Source organism: Salvia miltiorrhiza, chromosome 2 (genome assembly GCF_028751815.1).
Source record: "Salvia miltiorrhiza cultivar Shanhuang (shh) chromosome 2, IMPLAD_Smil_shh, whole genome shotgun sequence".
NCBI lineage: Eukaryota > Viridiplantae > Streptophyta > Magnoliopsida > Lamiales > Lamiaceae > Salvia > Salvia miltiorrhiza.
Window position 1 is genome coordinate 39,986,638 of NC_080388.1, and position 25,674 is coordinate 40,012,311.

Genomic DNA, 25,674 nt, shown 5'->3' on the forward strand with positions numbered 1-25,674 from the left:
TTTGGTAAAGGATACTAGTTTTCCACCCGTGCATATGTACGGGATAAATTATTGTAATTTTTTTTATAATAATTTATTATATAATAATTAACATTGTATTGTATTAAAATAATAAATAAATAATTATTGTGTTGTATCGAAAAAAACACATAACCTTTAATTAATTAAAGGATTTTTTTAATTGTATTATTTGAAATAGGGGTACAATAATAATAATAATAATAATAATAATAATAATAATAATAATAATAATAATAATAATAATAATAATAATAATAATAATAATAATAATAATAATAATAATAATAATAATAATAATAATAATAATAATAATAATAATAATAATAATAATAATAATAATAATAATAATAATGTAAGCCTGACAATTGTAAAATTGAATAAAGTATGATAACACAAATTAGTAAATCTACAAGTTTTGAAAAACTTATTTGTAGACAGCATTCATTGTACTCGATATGCTAATATTATCTTTATCACATGCTAAAATCTTCAAACCACTCCATCTTCTTACTCTTGAAACAACAACATAAAATTAAGGGGTTATTGCCATAAAATACATCAAGTTTGTCAATTTTCTAGTTTATATCATCACTTTTTTTTTGCCAGAAAATACATGAATTTATAATTTGTTCCCAATTATCCATCATTTACAATTTTGCCCAAATTAATCTGAGGTGGCAGCCGGATTGCTAACGTGGTTGCCGGAATTGCCAACGTGGCTACCGAAATTGCCAAATCACACATACGCACCTCTCTCTCTCTCTCTCTCTCTCTCTCACACACACACACACACACACACACACGTACATCTCTCTCTCTCTCACGAACACACTCCACCAACAGAGCCGCCGCTGCCTTCCCCCGCCAGAAGAGCCTCCTCTCTGCCGCCCTCCCCTACCAGCAGATCCTCCTCCGTTCAGACCCTCCCCCCTTCGCCGCCTTCCTCCGTCACCGCAGCATCAGCACCCGTCGCGGTCCTCGTTCAGCTGCGACCGCCCTGCCAACAAAGCCCCCCCTCCGCCGCAGACCCAACAGAGCCACCGCCCTTGCCACCGCAGCAGCAGCACCCATCGTGGTCCTCGTTCAGTTGTGACCGCCCCTCCTCCGCCGCTGTCGTCGCAGCTATCAAATCCCTCTTCTCCTCTGCCCCCAAAGCCAGCAGCTTCCCCTTCCACCGCCGCTCCCAAAACCCTCGAAATCTGCCACATTTATCCTCGAGCTTCATCCCACAAAATCATTATCCGCTTCCAAAAACGAAGCTCTGCTATCGTTTGAGGAAATTGAATCCTGCGCCGATTTTGGGGAACTCGAAAATGAGGAGGATTGTAGGGAATCCGCAAAATCACTATCCACAAAATCACCAATTGTAGAGGATTGGAGGGGGGGTTTGGTTGCAGCGGGGTTGGGGGAAGGGGCTCCGCCGGGCTGGTGGTGGTGGCGTGGGTGGGGAAGGGGGACAGTCTGTTGGGTGGGGTTGGGGGAGGGAAGAAGGGGACGGTCGGGTGGGTTGGAGGGGAGAGAGAGAGAGAGGGGTGTGTGTGTGTGTGTGTGAGAGAGAGAGAGAGAGGTGTGTATGTGTGATTTGGCAATTCCGGCAGCCACGTTGGCAATTCCGGCAACCACGTTAGCAATCCGGCAGCCACCTCAGATTAATTTGGGCAAAATTGTAAATGATGGGACAATTGAGAACAAATTATAAATTCATGTATTTTCTGGCAAAAAAAAAAGTGATGATATAAACCAGAAAATTGACAAACTTGATGTATTTTATGGAAATAACCCCTAAAATTAATCATGAAAGAATACTGATTTTTTTAGAAAAAGTCTCACATGTGACAGAGATTGTCCTTGACTCTTGTTGATTGTCATGGTATACGAAACAATAAGAGAAAATTGTCTATGTTCAAACTTGAATGCAAATCGTTGGTCTGGTGGAGTCAGAGACATTCTAGAAATCAACATTTTTTGGTCAGAATTAGTACCGGTCAATATTTTAGCCTCCAACTCGTTGTTACCAAGTTTTGTAATCACCAAATGTGTTCTATTGCACAGTCCTTGAGAATGGTCAATGTTTCTTAATAACATGACCAGTATACCTACCTTTAGATTTATCTTGTGATTGGGCATTCCCGAACATTTCAAACTATTAAAAAATTCTGTTGTGTGGACATCGTTTAGAACATCATGAATTCCCTCTGAAGTGCATGTTTTGTCAAACTTAAATATAGCCTACTTTCAAATTTATTCATCAACATCATGTACTGATTAACTGTATCAACTATTTCTAGGGTTGGAGCAAGGATTGCTCTATCTTGAAGATAAGACAAATCATCTGGAGCATCCACCGAAAAAGGGTATGTGGAATTAACAATTGGTGCAATAGGATCACCTAAAAATTTTAAGTGAATGTCATCAGGTATTTCAATTTCAGCATGTCCATCATTAACACCCCCTAGAATATTGTTCGCTATTTTATTTGACATGCCGCAAGTGTATGGGTGCAATTGTGTACAGTAGCAAGTAAGGTCGTATTCCACAGAGACTGAATTAACCAATTCCTATCATAAATTATTCTACTCTATCACGAAAATAAGAGTTTTGGTTCTGAAAATAAATTAAATAAATAAACACTGGGAAGAAAATAAACCAAACTATGAAAATGCGGAGTAACAAATAAGAGAAGATTTTCCAAGGCAAAGGTTTCAACAGATACTTCTAACTAACATGTTCAATTCAATTAATAAGATGATTCCTAAGACAATCTCTAAGCTAGTTCATACTCACTCCCGTGGCATACAAACCGTTGATTACATGCAAGGTTACCATCCCTGGATCACACTTCTAACATGTAACTCCTAAAAGTTCGTAGGATTAATGCCCTCACAATTATCAATTCCCTTTAGAATTAAAATAAATGTGTTCTATGTTCTTAGTTCAGGTAATAATCATCATCTCCCGATCTCAAATTAAAACCTATGATTATGCTAAATTGGTGATCAAGCAATAAAGCAAACAATTATAACAAGAACATAAAAAGGAATAATAATCTCAATTAATTGAATCAAACAGTCAGAAATTCAAATCATGTCTACTCCCTAAACCTTGAGAAAAAGAGATTTTAGCCACACCTAGACATATGACTAAAAATCAATATATCAATAAAACTGTAAAACATTCAACAATGAAACCGTAGTAGAATTGAGAATCTTCAATCTTTCTCCAATGATGTTCTCCGTCTCTTCAAAGCTCTCAAAAGATGTAGAAAATATGATGAAAGGTGATAAAAACCCTCGAGAATAAGTTCTTGGGGAGTATTTATATGCCCTAGGTCAAGTAGGACTCAAAATACCCCAAAAATTACGTATACAGCTGAAAAATGGACTTTTGGACTCGCGCGACCCTCCAGCGCCTCCTCCTCTGTCACGCGCACTCCTCGTCCGATGTCCGAATCGACCTTCATTTTCGCCTACGGACTCGTCTCTTCATGTACTTCTCTCTATATCCTCAAAATCATCCCAAATTGAGTCTAAAACCTGTAAAAACAACACGAGCACGGATGAGTAGTCTATTCCACAAAAATATGCAATTTAAACCATAGACAACTTAACAACTCAATAGAAAGAAGTGCTCCCACTTCTCTCTAGACTTCACGCCTCTTTCTCTCTTGTTTTTCCGCCGGAGAAAACTCTCTCCCTTCTCACGAAAATTATTTCTTTCACGCCTTTATCCATTGAATCAACTTCTTTTATCATTTGCGAACGAGAAAATTGTGTCAAGGAAAGGAAGCTTGCGGTATTAAGGTAGGAGAAACCTCTCCGAAGGGCTTCCCTCTAAACCCTTGGCTTTGAGGTTCCCTCTCACCCTCTACAACTCCGGCAGTGAAAGTCTTGAGTACACTGCCTTGGAATCTGGAGGCCTTCTGAAACTTTTGGTGAAAGGTTACAAGGCGGTGGAAGTCTGAGTACATCGTCTTTTCCTCACGAAGCCATATCCCCGGTGAACGGTACACGGTTTTCTTAAGCGCTCTTGTTGTTTCTCCCTTTTTGATAACTCCGGTTGTACCTTCCTGGACTGTAATAATCAACCAAATCCTTCTGTTCTTTCACTTACTTGTTTTATCACGTTTGATTTACGGAGTTTTAGTTGATTATTCTCAAAGTGTGATCCGAGACCTTTGATTGTTCTTTTCGTTATTTTGGTCTCTGTTTTTCGGTGGGTAACTTTGACCGAATTGTCTCGTGGTTTTTGCTATTAGTTGTTTACCATTTTCGCTGCCACTCGGCCGGAAGTTTCTGTTTGTGTGGTCTTTAGGATAAAAGCTGACGGAAACTCTCCGGTGCAAACCAGTCGAAAGCAAAGGCTGGAAACATTTCAACGGCCACATTTTTGGGAGGCGACGGTCAAATCTGGGCTGTGCTGTGGAGTAGTTTCCCTAGGTGACGTGCGGCAACGGTCAAATCTGGGCGGTGTTGTGTAGTTTCCCAAGGTCACGCTCCCCCTCCCCAGACATTTGGGCGGCACCGGTTATTTTTCCAAAAAAGGGAGTTGGTCAGAGTGGACTTTCCAGAGCTGACCTTCCAGAGCTTTGCTTTGTAAGGTTGGTCAGAGCTGAACTTCTAGAGCTGACCTACCAGAGCTTCGCTTTTGTAAGGTTGGCCAGAGCTTACCTTCCAGAGCTGACCTTCCAGAGCTTCGCTTTTGTAAGGTTGGCTAGAGCTGACCTTCCAAAGCTGATCTTCCAAGAGCTGACCTTCCAGCGCTTCGCTTTTGTAAGGTTGGACAGAGATGACCTTCAAATTATTTATAACATGACTAATCCTTCCCATGTGCTTGGTAAGAACAATGAATCAAACCCTACTACGAGTGAGGGAGCTGGCCATGCTGCACCATCCTATAGAGACGTTACCTCCCCCAGCCTATCCTTTACCAACGTTAACATTGGTGAGGTCATCGTCGATCCGCCTGAAATCACAGAAGAAGAAGAGCTTGCCCTCCTTGATTCACAAACTGGGATGGCGTGAAAAAAGGAGCTCAGGCTCTTGAATTTGAATGATAAAGATGGCGACATCGAAGACCTTGAAAATGCAGAGCCTGTGCCAACTGCGAATGCTGACCCTATCCTACTGGTCCTTGAGAGCTCGGCACATGCAGGGCTTATTAATGGGAAATGGCGTGTATCGCCATGGGTAAGAAATGTTGGAAATTTTCGTGATAAACTTACCATTGACAAAAATAAACTCTTGTTACCTCACAAAAAGCCAACACTTGTGGGCGATACTCTAATCATTGAACCTGAAGACTATGCTGCAACAAGTCTCTCGTGGGGATATTGTCTCCTTGGTTTCATTGCAGGTAAACTACCAAGGAAAGAACATGTCCAAGTCTTTGCAAAAAGATGGCCCGTTGGCTGTAAAATTTCATTTCATGAGGCAGGTTGGCTGGTCTTCTCATTTGAAACCGACGCCGATAGAGACAGAGTCTACCGAGGAGGATTCTATGAGATCAATGGCTCCAAACTCTCACTCTGTCCTCTCCCGCCGAACTTTACCTTCGATGTCTCGGCTATGAACAAGTTCTTGGCATGGGGTTTCTTACCCAATCTACCTCTTGCTTTGGAACGAAAATGCAATATCCAAGATCGCGTCGCTTAACGGTACCTCGATTTCCGTGGATGAGAAAACCTTCTATAAAAGTGACATTACGGGACCACGCTTTCAAATCTTGGTGGATGTTACAAGCCACAACCAAAGAAGAGTGTGATCCTTAAACTCCCAAGCGGGAACTTGGTTAACCAACAAATAAGGTTCAACTTCTTTCCTAAGTTATGTTCTTTCTGCGTTAAACTCAGACATCTTGAGGATGAATGCAGGAACAAAGAAAAAGAAATGGAGTACTCTTTGAACAAAGAGAGTGGAAAGAAAGATCGGAATGAATCCAACACAGGTGACGGCTGGACAGTGGTGAACCGGAGAAAGGCGAGGAGCCGCACTCGAAGGGATGCCCGTAGTGCGCCACCACCTAATAGGAGGAAAACTCCCGGGAAAATGAGCAAACCACCACCAAAACAACGTCGGGAGGAACCCAAACTCCCCCTACAAAAGGTGTACATCCCGGTGAAAAAGCCCCCTCCACGCCCCAATACTCATCTTAGATTCCCAAGTCCGCCATTCTCTCCATTTGATGAGGAAGGAGTGGTGGAGGATTGGGAATATTTGGATGATCTCGATGTGGAGGAAGGACAAAAAGCTCCGGATGGGGGGCTTACTCAAAACCCTGCATCTCAAGCCTTGGAACATGAGGATGATCATGATGGTACTACGGGCTTCGCACCTGCGTCGCCTGCAACGAAGCCTGATGCCAGCCCTTCGTTAGCATATGCTGCGATGCTCGCACCCGCACTTTTTACTGCAGGAGCACCAGCGTCTAGCCTGGCATCTGCCGGAGTTGCTGCATCGGAGCTTGCTTCGGCACCTACTGAAGTCCCTGCTCTGCCAACTTTGGCAGATACTTCAGAGCCCACTGTTGGCCCTGCCATGTTTACTGCTGAATCTTTGACCCCGGACGTGGCCGAAGAACATGCATCAGCTCCCAAAATGACGACTACCTCGGCACATGACACAACTCTAGCCTCGACCGAAAAGGCTATTTCCTTGGCTGCTGCCGTACCACATGCTGAGACAGCCGATACAGATCAACAACAACAAAGAAACAAAGGAAAAAACCTAAAGGTGAACCACCCACAAAACCTCATGATTCAAAGTCGGAGGCTGCAAAAATGAGAAAAAAGCCAAAGGGTCGCCGAGGAAAAAAGGTAAAAGGTAGGTTAGTAACAACTCCTTGCTTGTTTCCTCATGATTGCCGCAGCATGGAATATTCCGGGCTTGCATAAGCCCCACAAGCATGCTGCAATTTTGGATTTTGTGAAAAAACATAAGCTAAATCTTGTTGGGCTTTTAGAAACTAAGTTAAACTCTGGGAAAGTAAACAAAATCATGGCAAAAATTCTACCCTATTGTAAATTTGATCATAACTTCGAGCTTTGTAAAGGGGGACGTATTCTTGTAATATGGGACCTGGATTAAATTTTGGCTTCTTGTGTTAAAAAGATGAACAACACTTGGTGCTTAAAATTGACTGCCTTTCTAGCAAAAATTCTTTAATTTGATGTAAAATTATAAAAAATAAATTTGAAATAAATAAATTATTATCGTTTAAAGTGTCAAAATTAATTTTTGTTCGCTCGCATTTATCTCTAATGTTGAACATCATACTATTTTTATTTTTATTTTGTTTCCTTTTGTTGATGAAAAAAATAAGTAGATTCCATTTTCACAATATCATTTCCACTTTCATTCATAATAATAGAGTTTACAAACTCCACTCATAATAATAGTGGAACCCAAACTTCACTCACAATAATACCCAATCCACCACTTACTTAAAACATGTGTCGTCTACAAAGTGAAAACGATATCACAGAGGGAGTAGTAGTTTTTAATGAAATTAAGGAGAAGAAAATTCATATTAATTTTAATACTATGAATTTGTAAATAAAAAATAATTATATATCTTAAAATTAGAATTTAAAATATTATATATATTTATTTAATTATCTATACGAATTTCTTATTTATTTATAAAAATATATTTGTGGTTATATTTTCCTTTCTATATTATTCGCACTTTTTCTGATTTTTTTAATTAGTTGTGGGCTATTTAAATATGAACTTTTAATAGTAATACAATTTGAACTTTTAAGACCCCAAAATTGTTATATTGAATGACGATTATTAATTTTGTTATATAGATGTTTTAATGTTATTTAATCAAAATGAGATTGAGTTAAATTATTTATTTTACCATATATAAAATTAATTATTATTATGCTTATTTAATTATTACTATTATATACAATACTCATTAAATTTAATATTATGCTCATTAAGCTGATAATAATATTAGTATACCCTATTTTAAATCAAATACTAATATTTAAATTAACTTATTTTTTTTCTACCAATTAATCTAACTCATAAATAATAGTAATATTTTGATATTTTTATACTCCCTCCGTCCACGAAAGAACTTCCTATCTTTCCTTTTTGGGACGTCCACAAAAGAACTTCCTAATTATTTATAGACTATATACCCCACCACTTATAATCCTCTTACTTTTCACTTTTCACAACTCCCAATATTAATTATAACACCTTTTCACCACTCTCAATACACTCAACTACCTTTTATCCACTCTCAATACACTCAACAATATTTTTTCTTAAAACCCGTGCCACTCCCTCCTAGGAAGTTCTTTCATGGACGGAGGGAGTATAATTTTAAATTTTAAAAATAAATAAATATATTCTCGTCTGTGCAGCGCACGGGAGGGCGTAATAGTTTATCTAATTTAACACTATCCTTAACGTAAGTCGTATTAAATATTTCAGAAAAATATACAATATATAATACGTCGTGCCATTATGTCTTAAAGGGGGTGTATTTGTTCAGGATTTTAATAGATTTTTGCAGACTTTTAAAATTTGGGTGTATTTGTTCAAGACTTTTAAAAGTCTATGAAAATCTAGAGGTGTTCGTTCAAAACTTTTAAAATTCTATAAAAATCCAGAGGTATTCGTTTCAGACTTTTAAAAATCTATGAAAATCTAGAAGTATTTAAAAATCTATGAATTTTAAAATTGGACTGATTTTAATTGATTTCATTCAAAAAATACACATGAACAAATCCGACCTCCGACCACGAGAATTCGAAAGATTTCATATTTCAGCGTCGGCTGGGTTCCAGCTGTCGTGGCTCGAAGAAGCCATCGACCGCTAGCACCCATCGATCGCTGGGACGAGAAGATTGGCATTCATGGTTGCGTCTTCCCTCTTTATACGTGAAGAAAATATCAGGATTTGTATTACTGATTTCCATGACCCATTGTGGAAGCGGAATATGCACATCATCACCAACGTTGCCTCCACATTCATGAAAAGACATAACCACCTATGTGAACAAATAATCAGTTAAAAACAAAAGCAACGTCAACAAAGTCAATATGAATTTCAAAGCTAAACTCAATCACTCACTTGCAGCTTGAGATCAAGATCTCGTACAATTTGAAACAGCTTCCTATAGCCGGACCAGTTATATTGCTGAGGGGTATGTGTTTCAACTATGCCTCACCAGCAATCAACCATAACACCATCAACATTAATCGATTTAAGGATTCTCAGTTGGTTTATCAAAGTCAGCGATCGCTGGGAGCTGTCCCAAAGCTTAATTAACTCCAACGAGCGCTGGGATGGTGGATTTCAAATCCGTAAAAATCACATTAAATTCTTGTTAAAATTTCTACAAAATTCGTTCAAAATCTGTTTAGAATTCCAAAATACATGAAGAATTTGTGTGGAATCTGTAACTTATTTGTTAAACCGATGAAAAAGCTGAATAAAAGTAACGTGAAATCAAATTCCAAACTCCGCAAAATAGAATGAGAAAATTGGATAAGTTAATGGAAGTGTACTACTAAAAAAAAAAAAAAAAAAACAGTTGCACGAATCAACTACTGAAAACCTCAATTGAATCAACCAAACGGCTCTGATGTCAACCCTATGCTTTCAAACTCTGCTAATTATCCTAATTTAGCCCTACCCGCAACCTACAATTTTCACCCAAATTCAACCTGCAAACCTCTTTTCATTACCTCCAATTGCTCTTATTCAATTCTGTATAGGAGTGTTGAATCCTGATTTTGACCGATTGATTAACGAATTGGTTCCGTGAGGAGTGTATGAGCTGTGTCTTGATGATTATTAAAGCTTACGTTTTTCAGCATGACCAGGAAATTCTCCGCGGCGAATAGCTCCAACGACGGTGTTTCCGATTCCTCGTCACGGGAATTGCGCCGGGATGTTTACGATTTTAGGTTTCCGGCGCTGGAATCTGGTCGCCGCCCCTGGTCTGATCCATGTAGTGTGAGTCCGTCTCAGGGGTCGAGGCGATTCTCGCTCTCAAGGACGACTGGGGATCGAGATGGTGGTTTTAGGAATTCGAAGAAAGTGAAGGTGATTGATGTCGATTCGGAGCCGTATGGTTCGTGCTCGACACAAGGTTCGCAGGGAATTGAGGTTTTTGATTTTTCTGATGAGGGTTTCCAGAATTCAAAGAAGCTGAAGAAAGCTGAATTTGATCCTTTCGAGTATAATTCATCGGAGGAGTTGGAGGGAATTGTGGTTCCACCGCAGAGAAAGGGCAGGGAGAGTGGATTTTTTGATTTTTCGGAAGATGTGGATTTTCAGAAATCGAAGAAGCTCAAGACAGCGGATTTTGATCCTTTCGAGTATAATTCATCGGACGAGTTGGAGGGAATTGTGGTTCCACCGCAGAGAAAAGGTAGGGAGATTGGGGTTTTTGATTTTTCAGATGTGAATTTCCAGAAATCAAAGAAGCTCAACAAAACAGATTACGATCCTTATGAGTATAATTCATCAGAGGAGTTGGAGGGAACTGTGGCTCTGCCGCAAAGAAAGGGCATGGACATAGGGGTTTTTGATTTTTCGGAAGATGTGGATTTATGGAAATCAAAGAAGTGCAAGACTGTTGGTTCTGATACATTTGGGCGAAGATCGTCTCAGGATTTAGGGATTCTACAGTCAAGAAAGCATGGGTGGAATGGGATGAGCGTGAATCTTGCTGAAGTTTCTATGAAATCACAGAAGAGGGATAGGGGGAAAAATGGGGCTCTAGAGAAGAAAAAGAAGAAGAAGAGGGAATCAAGGGATTCGGACCCAGGTTATATAGAGCTTACCTCTACATCCATGGAGACTGGAGAGTTCGGGGAGACAACAGAACATATTGATGAGGTGAACTCTGCATTAGATGGGTTAAAGAAGGGACAAGCAGTGAAGGTTCGGAGGGAAAGTCTTCTATCATTGTTATCAATTTGCGGAACGTTGCAACAGAGGCAGCTTTTGTGGGCTCATGGGTACTTATTTTTAATCTTCAGATTTTGGTCATTGTTGTCTTTACAAAGTTACATGTACAATTTTTTATTGTATGATTTGTTAGTTGGGGATGATTATGTGAGATGTGTCATTCTGCCACAGAAAAAGTGTGGAGGGGGAATATGCATTTCTGTGATCCATTTGAATGCTGAAGTATTCAATATTTCAGATTTTCTATGGTGATGCCAATCATTTCTTTGAGAATTCAGGAACTCCAATTGATTTCAGCTGTAATAGTTTGCATTTCTGCATCTTAGTTTTTTCTGCCACTCATTTTCTTATAAAATGAAAATGTTATTGACCCATGTATTTTTCTTTTTGAAAAATGGTTCTGAATGGAATTCCTTTAAATGGAAATTATGTATACTCTTCCCCTGTAAATTGATCTATCTGACATGGGTAATGTGGATGTATCAGACAATTCTTTTTTGGGTTAGACTAGATGACTGGTGAATCTATTGATGTTTTCTACTGCAGGTGATGGTATTCCTTTCTGTACTTGAACTTCTGATTTTCTAGTAATTACAAAGTAACTAAATGTCCCCCACACATGTTGTCAGAAGGTTTTTATGTTTCTTGAACATGGAACAAAAGCATGAGTATTTGTAATTTCAGTTGAGAATAAGAGGCTAATTGCTTTAGAACAATGCGATGTGTGTGTAAATTTATGTGTTGGTCTGTTGCATACCCAATTGAGAAGATGTGTAGTAGGTTAGAGTTCTGAATATTTTCTCCTGTTAGGAAGTTAAACAATGATATCTCTTGTAGTCATTTCACTCTGTAATACTAATATCTGGTGAATCTTTCGTAGGATTGCCAGAAAAATAATTGATGCCATTCTTGGAATCAGTGTTGATGACACACCAAGCAATCTTGCTGCTGCTGCTCTATTTTACCTTTTGACTAGTGATGTGAGTGATAACAACCATGCATTATGCTTTGAAGATCATATTGCATCCTCTTCAGCTCCCTCATTAATGTAATTTTTAAAATCTCCTTGTTTCAGGGTCAAGATGAGCATCTTTTGTATTCACCAAGTAGCATCCGCTTTCTAATAAAATTGTTGAAACCACTTTCACCTACTGCTTCCAAGGAAAAGTCACAGCCCATTGGCAGCAAGCTTCTAGGCCTGTGCAAGAATGCTGGTTACCCACAAAATTCAGCCAAGGAAACAGATTCCACCTCTACTGAGATTCTGCTCATGGTTCGGGAGATCCTTGTTGATTGTAAGGAAATGAAGCCAGTAGATAATATTGATGGAGAAAAGCAAGAGCCTGAGCTGAACCCTAAATGGATTAGTTTGCTTACAATTGAAAAAGCCTGCTCGTCCAGTATAACTATTGAAGGTTTTGAAGGTTTGCTCTTTTATCACTATAATTTTTTATTATTTAATTGTCTAATTTGATTCCAGTGTAAAGCCTTCTGTTTAATACATTTACATGTTATCATTTTGCTCCTGTTGGGATGGAGATTGGCTGTCTTTTAGTTTTGAAGATGATATCTATTTCAGATATCTTCTCTGTACTTGTATGGTATTCAGCCTTCAGAAATAGTTATCTCCCTATTTTCATTATTCTTTTCATTTATGATACTTGTTTAGTGTGTTTCTTGTTCATCCTTCAACCTTCTACTATATTGTAGCTGTTTGATTTATTCACCTTATGAAACCTCATTTGTCAGAGTCGTGTATCAGTGAACTCCCTTTTACGTTTTGTATTTGTTTCAGCTAAAAATACTGGTACATTTTGCTTTCGTCTTTTGAGGAATAAATCCTTTGTTCAACCAACTAAATAAAGCTTTTTGAGCAATAGTCCAACAATTAGAAGTAGAGATGTTTTTATTTTTATTGTTGATATGAATGATTTTGTACTGCTTTATTTTTTTCCTGATATTTTGTGTTACTCATATAATTCCTTCTCCTTCTTTTCTGCATCCTCTGTTCTCAGACACTTCTAGAACTTTACAGAGAGCTAGGAGCAACTTCAAGAAGAAACTCAGAGAGTTTGGGGGACTTGATGCAGTGTTTGAAGTGGCAAGGAAATGTCATTCTGTGATGGAGGTGTGAGCCTGTATGTCTTTCTTTGTTTGATGTTTTAACCTTAAGTATGTACTCGTGTTCAGATGCCGTTTGTTGTTCTAGTATTGAACAGTAGGTTACCACATTTAGAAAATAATCACGATAACAATTATTCACGACCAGTGACTCAAAGATTCAAATTCCGAGCACAAAATGGACGCTTAAAGTACTGGCTCGTAAAAGGAGTTCAAAAATTAATTGGTCTTGCAGGCTGTAATAATGTGCTGTCGCCTATTCTTTTTTTTTTGATGAAATTACAATATAAATAATACAAACCACACACACACCCCACCTAGTGGTTATTGTGGCCGAGAGTACTCGAACCTGTGACCTCTTGGACAACAGGCAACCACCCCAACCACTAGGTCATCCCAAGGGGACAAGATGAAGACAGAACTATATTTTTGGAACTAATGCAACAACCTCTACTTTTAATGATAGAGTAAAGGTGATTGCTAAAGGAAGAAAATTGCGATAAATAATGAACAATAAAAATAGAAAGAAACCCTCTTCTTGCGTGGCCAATCCTCAAATGAGGCCCTACATCAGAAGCTGTCCCCAAAACAACGTAATATCCTGAATCCATAAACGCTAGCTCAAAAACCCTATTTAAAGACCTAGATACTTGAAGCCCAAGTAATAACTTGGAGGCCCACACAAAAGCCTGATGATCCATCTATTTGTTCTAACCCTAAATAACTAAATATATTTAAAATAAGAATAAAAGATAACTATAACTAAATAATGAATGGTATCATCTAAGCACCATGTGAGAGCGTAAAGTCGGCTGCAATGTACAGATCACCATGTCTTATTTAATACCTAACTCTTGGAATGGTTGGTTAGATTGTTATCTGCTTACATCTATTCCCTTATTGCTACAACTGGATTTTGCTTCATTTCAGTGTTACAGAATAAGATTAGTTGATTATTGAAATTTAAGCACAGAAGTTCTGGGCAACCTGGGTACTTTAATTGGAAAATAAATGTAACCCTAGACTTTGAATTAAATGGATTCAGCCTGAAAGTCCGGAGATAACCTTTTTGCTTATGTTAGGAGGCTATGTTAGTGGAAAATATGTACTTTGCAATGTTAGGACTTGTGATTTATGGACCTATATGTCATAATGGAGCTTACAGGTCTACTATGGCTTGTGGTATTATCCTTTTTGGTTTACAGAACACCATCTTGGCCTAGGATGTGCATGACTTTGGTACTTTGCAATCTATGGTAATCATATCCTTAATTATGCTGGACATGATACATCTTCTTTGCATTCTTCTATTGAGGCTATATAAAGTATGATACATTGTTCCATTCTCTTTGGTTCTTCTGTTAAGGTTATTTTTTTTCTGATGCTTACTAATTGTGCAGGAATGGTTGGAGAGAAGTCCATCTTTTGCCCTGGAACTGAAAAATACTTCTGGGCTAGAAAGTCTAGTGCTGCTCGTGAAATGTCTAAAAATCATGGAAAATGCTACATTCCTCAGCAATGATAATCAGGTACTAGGTTTTGCACCTTTCCTTGTGTCATACTTCAAACATTTTTTAGTTTTTAACTTAGTGTGTAAATTAATGTGGTGTTTTTTTCGCCACGCTATATTGCCTCAACTCCCATCTCTAAAGTGGATTGTGCTTTTCAGTGCCATTTGCTTGGGATGAAAGGCAGCTTTGGAGGCCAACAAGCTCCACGATCTTTCACAAAGCTCATTCTGAGTGTCATTAAAATTCTCTCAGGTATCTTGTGCAGGTTAGGGTGGCCATGAAATATCCATTTTGTTACTTTGATTTTGTTATTTGGGTGACGTGATAAAGTTTATTTTCCTTATCTGGTTCTTGTTTTGACTACTGCAGTATTATTTTGTTGATGAACATATCAGTGCTATTTAGATGTACAACTAAGACTTCTTTTTTCTGCAGTCTGATAGATTTTAATTGCTGTATAGGTGTTTCCTTGCTCCGAAGTTTTATTTCTTATGGAAGCAGCCACTCAGGAGGGCATAGTAGCATGGAAAGGACTTCTTACTCAAGTGTGGAAGCCAATCAGGTGTCTTCACAAAAATGGAGAGTTGAATCTTCTCAAGCAGGATCATGCAATGAAACATCTCGTAATTTAAATCATGCACATGTAAGCATAGATGATTCTGGAGTGGAATCTGGTACTCGAAACAGAAAGCCAAGGTTTACCAACTCTGGAATTACAGTGGATAGTCCAGATCCTTTTGTATTTCATAACGATGATTCCGAACCATCAAAGTGGGAATCACGATCTGGAAGTATGGATAAGTCTTTATCTCGAGATGGTAGGGCAACTGTGCTTGGTTATACAGATACAAGTGATTTTGTATCAGTGAGCCAACAAGAATCAAACAATGTGGAATATCATCATTCCCAGGAGACCTCTTGTTCTTCGGTTGGTGATGAAGATAAGTCCAACCTCTTGGCAGATTGTCTTCTCACGGCTATCAAGGTATTTGAATATTATTAGTAGTGAATTTTTCATTCTTCAGTTTCTGGTGAGATGGTGTGATGGATCAAACCGTTTCACTTAGCTGAGAAGAATGCTGATAAGCTCTTCTCGTTATATATGTCGAAGATAATGTTGTTTGCTTCCTCTACATGTATGCTGATCTGAACGTTTAGGACTAACAGCAGTCGTACTTAAGCTGACCATACAATAAATCTTACTTGAACTTGATTTGTATTTTCAGGTTCTGATGAACTTATCCAATGACAACCCTGAGGGCTGTCGGCAAATTGCAAGCTGTGGGGGTTTAGAAATTTTGTGTTCTCTTATTGCTGGTCATTTTCCAGCATTTAGCCTTCCTCTGTCACGCTCAAGTCATGTGAGGAATGCCAGTTTGCCATCTAAATCAAGCCTCACAATCTATCATTGTAGCAATACACCTCTCACTGACCAAGAGCTAGATTTTCTTGTCGCCATTTTGGGTTTGCTCGTGAATTTGGTGGAGAAAGATGGTGGTAACAGGTATTTTTTCAGTTATACCTGTTTTCTTTCTTATAGATAAATTTTGCATTTTCTGTACAAACTTTAGGCAACACTATTTGTGATTCCTTGTCATGCTATGTTGCTTTTGATCCTAATTTACCTCGTAGAAATTATAAATGAGAAAATCTACATTCCATTCTGTTGATTGCGTTGCAGATCTCGGCTTGCAGCAGCTAGTGTTTCACTACCCCGCCTTGTAGGTCTGGATTTGAAGAAACAAAGCAATATGATTCCAATTCTGTGCTCAATCTTGTTGGCTAATCAAGGCACTGCAGAGGCTGCCGGAGAGGAAAAATGTTTGTCCTGGGTGAGAAATTCGTTCTACGACTTTAAAGTTTAGCTAATCTACTACTGTTTGAAACTTTCAATATGATGTTCACGGTTAAATGGAAAGGTGTGGAAGTAGGAATCAGTTAAATATATGATATGATTGGACAAAACTATTCATAATTCAGAAGATTTATGAGTTAGTTTTTTCTATTTTTTTATGATTCCACAACACTTTAGCTCAAGATGGAAGCATGTTATACTCTAGTTTCAAGATGTACTTGCCTTCATTCTGGGTATATGGTCTCTCTACTCATTTTGATCTCTAGTGAGAGAGAGGTGTGAATGAGATTATGTATTTAAAGATTTATATTTGGTCATCATTCATATGTATACGTTAGTACATAATGCATTTTTTGCCTTTTTGTTGCAGGAGGATGAAGATTCCATTATACAGGGGGAGAAGGAGGCTGAGAAAATGATTGTAGAAGCTTATTCTGCTCTTCTTCTTGCTTTTCTTTCGATGGAAAGGTAGTATACTCTTGTGGCCCATATTTTTTCTATAACATCATAAACTATTTTTCTTATGAACTATTTTGTTATGCATTTGCCAATTACCAGCAAGAAAGTACGCAACGCCATTGCAGAACGCCTTCCTGGTCGCAACTTGAAAATTCTTGTTCCAGTGTTGGAGAGATTTGTGGTATGCATTTCTTCATGAAATCTTGACAAAGTTGATTCACTGCATATGCATAATGTTATTCTGGACTCAGTTTATTGCATTGAAGCATTGGTGGGATATGTTGTCAATCTTTCTAATTAGCGATTGCTTGTCTACAAATGCGCTAGTTTCCTATTAAACGAGCCTTGCATATTTCGGTAGAAATCCTCGATGGGATACTGCTAATTTGTAGCTAAACCACCATTACTAGGTATTAAAGACACGGGGTTTTGTGGGATTTGCTAATAGTTTTCGTGTCACACTCACATTTCACATCATAAATTTACACATGATGTGTATTGACAAAGTGAACCAGGGAGGTAAAATTGACTTGAAGCAGTGAAGAAGTACGGAGTTGAGCTTTTGCATGAACACAGTTTAACTATGAATATAATGATCGATTTGTTCCATTTAGTAGCTCATTGCCCTCGATTTAGGTCTAGATTGTTTGCTTGAAGGCGTTCATCATGGAATCATCAGCTGTCTGTGGCCCTTGATGAATTGTTATGATTTTGTGCAGGAATTCCATCTGACGCTGAATGTGATCTCGCCGGAGACACATTCCACTATGCTCAAAGTAATAGAATCATGTAAGATGCCATGAGTGTAGGAAATTATAGCACCTGCGCTCATGAAGCACCAGGAATGGTTATCTTATAGTGTGCATGCACCACAGGGCTCATCTAACCGAGTATTGCCAAGTTCGAGCTTCATAGTAATACTCGAGCTTGCTCTTCTAGATGTAAAAAAGTTTTGGTCCCCTTTCCTTTCCTTTTTTTTTTTTTTTTTTTTGTTGTTGTAATGAATTGATAATCAATATTACTTCATAGTTTATAGTGTAAATTGTTGTTTTTCTTGGTTAGAAACCTCTGGCAAAACACAATAACATGTGTAAGGCCGTCTTACTGGTTAAAATTTGTAAGACGGTCATATTTAGATCCAAATTTATATTTATAATTTTGTTAGTATTTGAATTATGGATTTTGGTTTGGAAGACGATCTGATACAAGTTTCCCATGATAAAATGCATGCCTTTGATGTGACAGATGAAGTAAATGAGCATTGTTTCTGGGATTGTATTTGAAAGATTGACTAATATGGTGTGATGTGTATTAAAACGTAAACACAAATATTAAAGCAATAAATCAATACAAATCAATACAATTTGGTAACCAGTTCGATTAACTACGTTCAAGGAAATGATTCACTAAATGAAATTTATATAATGCATAAAAGATAGTTTTCTCCCTCCATTTTTTTATTTCATTTTTTCTCTCTTCTCCCATCAATTTTTTATTATTTTTTTTCTCTTTTCTTTTTATAATTTTAATTCTTTTCAAAACATTGTCAAATTTAATTTATTAAAAAATATTCAATGTGCATCTTAAAGTTTATGTTCGTCAGAAGATTTTTAATATGGTATAAAAATTATCAAAAATGAATTTAAAACGATTAGGTTATTAAAATTTTAAAATATTTTATTTTCTTTTTTTTTTGTTAAAATTTTACAATTTTTTTTATTTATGTTTGTGTATGAAAATATTTATTTATTACTACTATTATGTGAAATACTCTAATAATAATGTGTAATATTAATTTTCATTATCAAATAATTTAATAACTATAATTATCATTACACTTTATACATAATTGAAAATTACGTTTTTAAATTCGAAATTTTATTGAGTAATTAGTATTTTATTTTTAAAATCATATTTTGCATTTATTATATTTTGTTTATGTTTAATATTTATATTTATTTATTTAAACATATCATTTAATTTCGATTTCGCCGCACATCGCACGGATGGTGGTACTAGTTAAGATAATAATGGACTTACATAATAAGATGCTCTTTTACTATGCTTTTATACATTCTCAAAACTTTATCTGCGATGGACAATTGGAAGTAAGACTACGACTCACTCTCTAGGCGTAAACTTAACGCATTCACCACCTAATCCCTTAGGGCCTGTTTGATATGGGTTTCTAGGTAGAATAAATTAAATTAATACGGGTTAGTGTGATGTTTGATATCATGTTCTATTAATGTGGTCAACTCCTACTTAATCCTACTTCTGCATGCTATTTTGTGGGAATAACTAGGGATGGCAACGGACCGGATCTGGACCGGGTCTGGCCAATACCAGATCCAGATCCGTTTTCATATACCAAATCCAGATCCGGATCCAGATCCGTGGATCTGAAAATTTTGGATCCAGATCCAGATCCGTCAGATCCGCGGGTCCACGGGTCCAGATCCATGGATCTACTGTTTTAAATTAAATTCAAAAAATAATTCACAGAAAAATAATCCATGGAGTCCGGCGGCGATCGGTGCAGCGACCTATTCGGCGAGATGACAGAGGAGGCGAGAACTGGAGTGGGTGCTCGGGTGAGTGAGGCGGCGGTGAAAGGCGAACTGGAGAGGGTGACGGCCGGAGATGGGAGCGAGGCGTGCGGGAGAGGCGGCGGCGGCCGGCGGGTGAGGAAGCGGCGAGCTGGAAATGGGGGAGGGTTGACAGAGGAGGCGAGAACTGGAGTGGGTGGTCGGGTGAGTGAGGCGGCGGTGAAAGGCGAACTGGAGAGGGAGAGAGCCGGAGATGGGAGCGAGGCGTGCGGGAGAGGCGGCGGCGGGCGGCGGGTGAGGAAGCGGCGAGCTGGAAATGGGGGAGGGTTGACAGAGGAGGCGAGAACTGGAGTGGGTGGTCGGGTGAGTGAGGCGGCGGCGAAAGGCGAACTGGAGAGGAAGACGGCCGGAGATGGGAGTGAGGCGGCAGGCGAGGCGTGCGGGAGAGGCGGCGGCGGCCGGCGGGTGAGGAAATGGGGGAGGGTTGAGGAAGTGGGGGAGGCGGCGGGTGAGGAAATGGGGGAGGCGGCGGGTGAGCGTGAGTGAGAGTGAGGGAGAGGAAGTGAGGAGAGGAAATGAGAGTAGAGTTAGGGTTTGACTATTTTGTTTTTAATGTTTTTAATTTTAAATATATCTAATATTATTAATAAAATAATATATATTAAATAAAACGGATCCACGGGTCGGATCTGGGTCGGATCCAGATCTCAAATTTTCAGATCCAGATCCATATCCGTTTGAAAAATTAAGATCCAGATCCGCGGGTCCAAAAAATTGAGATCCAGATCCGTAAAATCGGATCTGGATTCACGGATCTGGACCGGGTCCAGGATCCACTGTCATCCCTAGGAATAACCCATACTAATAATCCGGCCTCCCCCCTCGGATAACTTTAATACTGCGAAGTTGGATAAAAATTCTGCTACCCTTCCTCACGCATATCGATGCAAATGCCCAAGTAATGGTGGACACACATGATATTTTTAAAATTATATGAGGATAGTTTTGGTATTAGATAATATAATCCAACATAATCCTATGGATATCAAACACAATATAGGATTAAGTAGCCATGATATCAAACAACCATGAAATAATATAAATCCACACTAATCCACACTAATTTCTCAAGATAATTTTAATCCTAATCAATCCTAAACTACAAATCAAACGGCCCTTTAATAGACAAAAATCAATTAAATAAGAGTCTCTAACTCTTTTACAAAGTACACTCAATAGTGTTTGCCTCACAAACACTCCTATGCTACAACTAAGAAATGAACTAGTACCAAGAACAACACCACTGACAGAAAGTCCAGAGGGACACTTAGTAGGAACAAAGAAATTCTCAACTACATCACATGAGATAAATTTAGCACGAATTCCCCCCATCTTTTTGAACTAAAGTGGGTCTTCTTAAATAGACTTCAAGGCCTCGATCTTCTTTTGCAGTTCAAATTAATACTTTCGTAGTATGAATGGTAACAACTCCTTGAAGACGTTTACGAACACATCCATCCCCTTGAAGATAAGCACGAATGAATCTATCCACAATCTTAGCGCTCGAATATATGAAATTATAAGAGTTCTTTAATTTGCGCTCGAATATATGAAATTATGGTTCATGAGTTGTTTAAATATTTGATTTGCGCTCGGTAATTGTAACTATGCGAGCGCTCAATATTAATTATTTTACGCTCGATAATTACTAAAATGCGTTGAGGCATATTCTTTTAATTACAAAGAGCAAATATAATACAATCCTTCATCATCGAGTAGTGGCAATCACTACATACTGTGAATATTTAGAGGGTTTTGTTAGAAGGCAGAATGAGGATGTTGAAGGTGTATTTTAATGTGCCACAACCAAACTATGAAGGATGCGAGCAAATGCTTGGGTAATTGGGTTCTCCAATCAAATGATTTTGGCTAGAATAAGGTGCTCTCTCTTATATATATTTATGTTAAAATTCTCATTTTGTGTATTTTTAATTTATATAGGGTAAATATTTTTTTTTAATATTATTTTTTATATGTGCTATTGGATTTTCATCCTGACAAGTAGACGTGGTCATTTAAATTTATGTGGCTTTTCTATTCGATTAGAAAAATCCACTTAATTAAAAACGACGTCGTTTCTCACTCTGTGTCCAAAAAAGAGGATTTCATTTGAAACCCATTTCTAAAATCCTAGGCAGAGAGAGTTTGAAGAAATTTGTCTAGAGTTGCAAATCGAGAGAAATTGGCGGCATGTATTCATGGAGCATATTATCTGGTAATGTTATTTATTTGGTGAGGTCGTTTGAAAGATTGGATTAGGGCAAACATTACTAGACTATTCTATAAGGGCTGAAATAGTCCAAATTTGCCAATCAGCCTAGGGATGGCAATCTACCCGCGGGTAGTGGATATCCGCGAAAACCCGAACCCATTAGGGTGGGTTTGGATACCATTTGATATCCACGGATAGTTTCGTGGGTACAATTCACTATCCATTTAGTTCGTGGGTATGAGTTTGGATACTTACTATCCATACCCGCGAAACCCGTTTACCCGCGAAAAATATCCGCCAATTATCCGTCAATTACTCGTCAAATATCCACAAAAAATTCTATAAAATATGGGCTTTAAATACATATTTTGAGATTATGGGCTAGTATTTTATATTTTAAAATAGGCCAAAAGTCTAATACTGAGCTAAATGAAAGAATGAAAGCTTTTGGACTTGTCTTGAAGATGAAGATGAAGAGTTCAATGAAGAGGGTTCTATTTCTACTGTCGAGCAATTATAGACATTGTTCTTTGTTGGATTTTATATTTTAGTTGATGAATTTGAGCATTGTTATTTGTAAATTTGAATTTAAACATTGTTCTTTGTGGATTTGAACTATGCTATTTGTGTTGATTTTTTTTTCTATTAAATTTATTGTAAATTTATATTTAAATTCTATTTCGTGGGTATCCAGCGGATAGTGGGTATCCGGCGGATAGCGGGTATCCGTCGGATAGTGGGTGACGGATACCCGTCGGATAGCGGGTTTTGCGGATACCCGATGGGTAGCGGGTATCCGCGGGTAGCGGGTTTGGATACCATTTGATATCCATGGATAGTTTCGTGGGTAGCAACCACTATCCATTTAGTTCGTGGGTATGGGTATGGATAGTCACTATCCGTACCCATCGTACCCGATTGCCATCCCTAAATCAGCCTTCATGCTTAATGGGCCGGGCCTGCTACTTCATTATTTGTTTTCCAAACATTTTCCAAACTAAATATAAGTATATAATAATTGCTTAATACAAGTATGAAGCACATTGAATATACCACAAATTAATATGTTCCAAAGGGTTGCATCTCTTTCTTCAACTTTCTCAATCAAAGTAAAATAGGTCAAAACTTTTATTTAAATATATATGCCTAGTGATATATTTATGACTACAAAATAAAGTAACGAAAAAACCGTTGAAATACGAGTTTGGATCAGAAGGTGTGGCCCGTATAGTTTCACACACATGCTTTTGTAAAATGAAAGAAAAGAATAATGGTAAACATAAAATTTAAGTGGATATAATAAAGTTAGTATGAATTAGGTTGCACACAAATTGTGATATTCATCTCCTAATCACTTCTTACCTTACACTTACATTCACTCAGCATGACTTGCCTAATCACTCTAAGAGCTTAATCTGCACAAGAATGTTAACAATTTGTTGCAAGAAAGCGATTGGTGTTAAATAAGAGCACATGCATGGAAAAGACACCGCAATATGACGAAAGTGAAAGCTCATAAAACTCTCACTATTCATAAATGCCAAATTTTGTGGTAGTTGCCTCTCAATTTCTCATTTTATTCCTATTCTTTTTGGCTTGTGGGTTTGTTTTAGAAAGAACCAAAATAATAAAATAAAAAATAAGACAATAGGCCACTTTTTTTTTTAGGAAGACTTTAGTGAGGCTCATCCTTTGAGTCTTTGTTTGTGATTTTGGTAAATAATGAAAGGTCGAGTTAGTAATTTGACATTTGTTCAGGGCCTATGTGAATGAGTTGTTGATATTCAAGTGTAATCATTTATGAATTTCTGAATGTTTGATGCCAAATAAGTAATCTTGTTTGTATGATATATTTGCTATACTATGCATATTTTACTTTTTACAACATAATTTATCAACCCCTATTAAGTATTGAATAAAAATGTTATCTCTCATTTAAGTGAAAAGGGAGCTATAAAGCAAACTCTAGTCTACAGCATTACAGCACAATTATAGTTTACAGCAAATTGCATAAAACAAGTATGATTTGTAGGGCAAGAAATTAGGTGTTTGCATCTCTGGAAAAGCACTAAACTACCCTCTTTTCAAATCTCCATCAAACAACTTTCAAATTTTCTCTTTTATTCAAATACAATCACAGTGTGCATGAGTAACTCAATATTGCAACACAAAATCATCTATCAACTGCTCTGAGAAATTTGCATTTCAAATTCAGACCAACACACACACACAACACAAGAACACCTATATGTCACTTGTAACTACTGATCTACAATTCCTCCACAAAATAATAATAAAAAAGAAAAAACTATAACTTCTTAAACTTTCCAATTCATATAGTAGTTCCTTCCACATGCCTGGATTGAGATAATCCAGAAAACACCACCTAAAAAAAAAAATCTAGTTCCAAAAATGTAAACCTTCACTCAACACCATAACCAAACATGAGGTGTTGGATGACACTCCCCTTCTCAACTTCAAACCCTCTGCTGTGCTTATTCCAAAGATGCACCGCGAAGCTCTGGCTCCGAATCTGCTTGAGCTTCGCGAGCAGCCACTTGGAGTGGCTGAGGCTCCGGGGCCCTTCAAACAGGCCCCGGACCTTACTCCAATCCACGGGGTAGAACGCCATGGGCGGCAGCACCGTGAAGTTGTACCCCGGCCGGCCACCCACCCTCGACACCACTCTCGACACCAAGTAGGGCCCATTGTGGCCCCACTTGTTCCCATCAAAGGTGAGTGCAAATTCTTGGATGAACTTGAACACAAGTGGATGCCCCTCATCAAAGATCATCACAGCATTGTTCAATCTGCTCCAGTTTCCTGATTCAAGATCAGCAGTTTGAGCACCAATCACATTTCTCAAACTCCCTAAACTCTTGAGCATTATCACATCAGTGTCCAAGTAAATCCCACCAAATCTATACAGCAATCCCAACCTAAGCAAATTGGAGAGATTCTGCCCTAATGCAACCTCACCAGGATTCACATTTCCCTGCATCAACTGGTTGTACCACAGCTCTGCTGGAGTGCCCTTGAACAGATAGTCGAAATCTGGCGAAATTGAGGTTAATCTAAAGCCCTCGTTCAACAAGGGTTTCAAGATTTGCCTCCCAATTCTTGAATCGAGCGATTCCGAAGCTATGACCAAGCATCCATTTGGATGCGTCTTGAACAAACTGGTTATGGCAAACATCTCTCTCTCTCCAAAGGACTCAGCCGATGAGATCCAAGTCATGAAAAAGCGAGACTCGCAGCAAGAATGTGATGAATTCTTGTTGAAAAACTGTTTCACTCTAACTTGGAAAGGCTTCACCTTTGCAAATTTACGCCTTGTTCTCCTCTTTGGATCGATTGTTTTAGTGGAGAGCAAGAAATTATGATTCTTGTGCAAAAGGGGCAAATGGGCTTTCAAAGGCGGCAGGTTATCCGAGGAGGGGATGGAGAAGAACTTTCTTGATTTGCCGGCGACATTTTCGGGCAAGAAGATGGCGGGCTCCGGCGGGGTTTTAGGGGAGATGGGGACTTGTGTGCAGAAAATGGAGGCGCTGTTGTAGGCTAGGAGGCAGAGAGAGAGAAGAGAAATCAAAGCGTAGAAAGATTTCTTCCTTCTCTGCTCAGACAAGAAACTGTCAATGATTTTCTTCATTCTCATATCTGGAACAAGAATTAGAAACAGTTGCTGCTGCTATCATATCGAAGGAGAGAGAATGTTAGGCGGCACAGAAATCAAATTGAAAAGCGAGCTTGTTTTTGGTGGTGATGAAGCTCTTTTGGAAGCACTGATTTTTCCAGAAAGGAAAATGTTGATGTTTGCGCCACTTTAGCTTTGTATTTATATACTGTATGTCATTTTTCATCCAAAATTAAATTGATAAACATCAGAATATGATGGATTGGTGGTGGAGAATATGGGAATTGAACAATTTATTTTGGCTGCTTTTCAGT

At 38.2% G+C, this 25,674-nt stretch overlaps 3 protein-coding genes across 3 annotated transcripts; 2 read left to right on the plus strand and 1 right to left on the minus strand.

Moving 5' to 3' along the window:
* Nucleotides 1-9,508: 9,508 nt before the first annotated feature.
* On the plus strand, nucleotides 9,509-18,078 carry LOC131013382 (wings apart-like protein 2). Its single transcript, XM_057941447.1, has 12 exons — nucleotides 9,509-11,009; nucleotides 11,840-11,939; nucleotides 12,035-12,383; nucleotides 12,975-13,087; nucleotides 14,481-14,609; nucleotides 14,750-14,843; nucleotides 15,053-15,576; nucleotides 15,818-16,095; nucleotides 16,273-16,423; nucleotides 16,817-16,914; nucleotides 17,005-17,086; nucleotides 17,625-18,078. The coding sequence occupies exons 1-12, from the start codon at nucleotides 9,859-9,861 to the stop codon at nucleotides 17,706-17,708; spliced, it is 3,153 nt and encodes a 1,050-aa protein (XP_057797430.1). The 5' UTR covers nucleotides 9,509-9,858; the 3' UTR covers nucleotides 17,709-18,078.
* Nucleotides 18,079-19,421: 1,343 nt separating this feature from the next.
* Nucleotides 19,422-20,000, plus strand: LOC131008443 (uncharacterized). Its single transcript, XM_057935322.1, has one exon. It carries the CDS (start codon nucleotides 19,422-19,424, stop codon nucleotides 19,998-20,000), a length of 579 nt encoding a protein of 192 aa, XP_057791305.1.
* A 3,807-nt stretch (nucleotides 20,001-23,807) lies between these two features.
* On the minus strand, nucleotides 23,808-25,674 carry LOC131013383 (uncharacterized). Its single transcript, XM_057941448.1, has one exon. It carries the CDS (start codon nucleotides 25,379-25,381, stop codon nucleotides 24,149-24,151), a length of 1,233 nt encoding a protein of 410 aa, XP_057797431.1. The 5' UTR covers nucleotides 25,382-25,674; the 3' UTR covers nucleotides 23,808-24,148.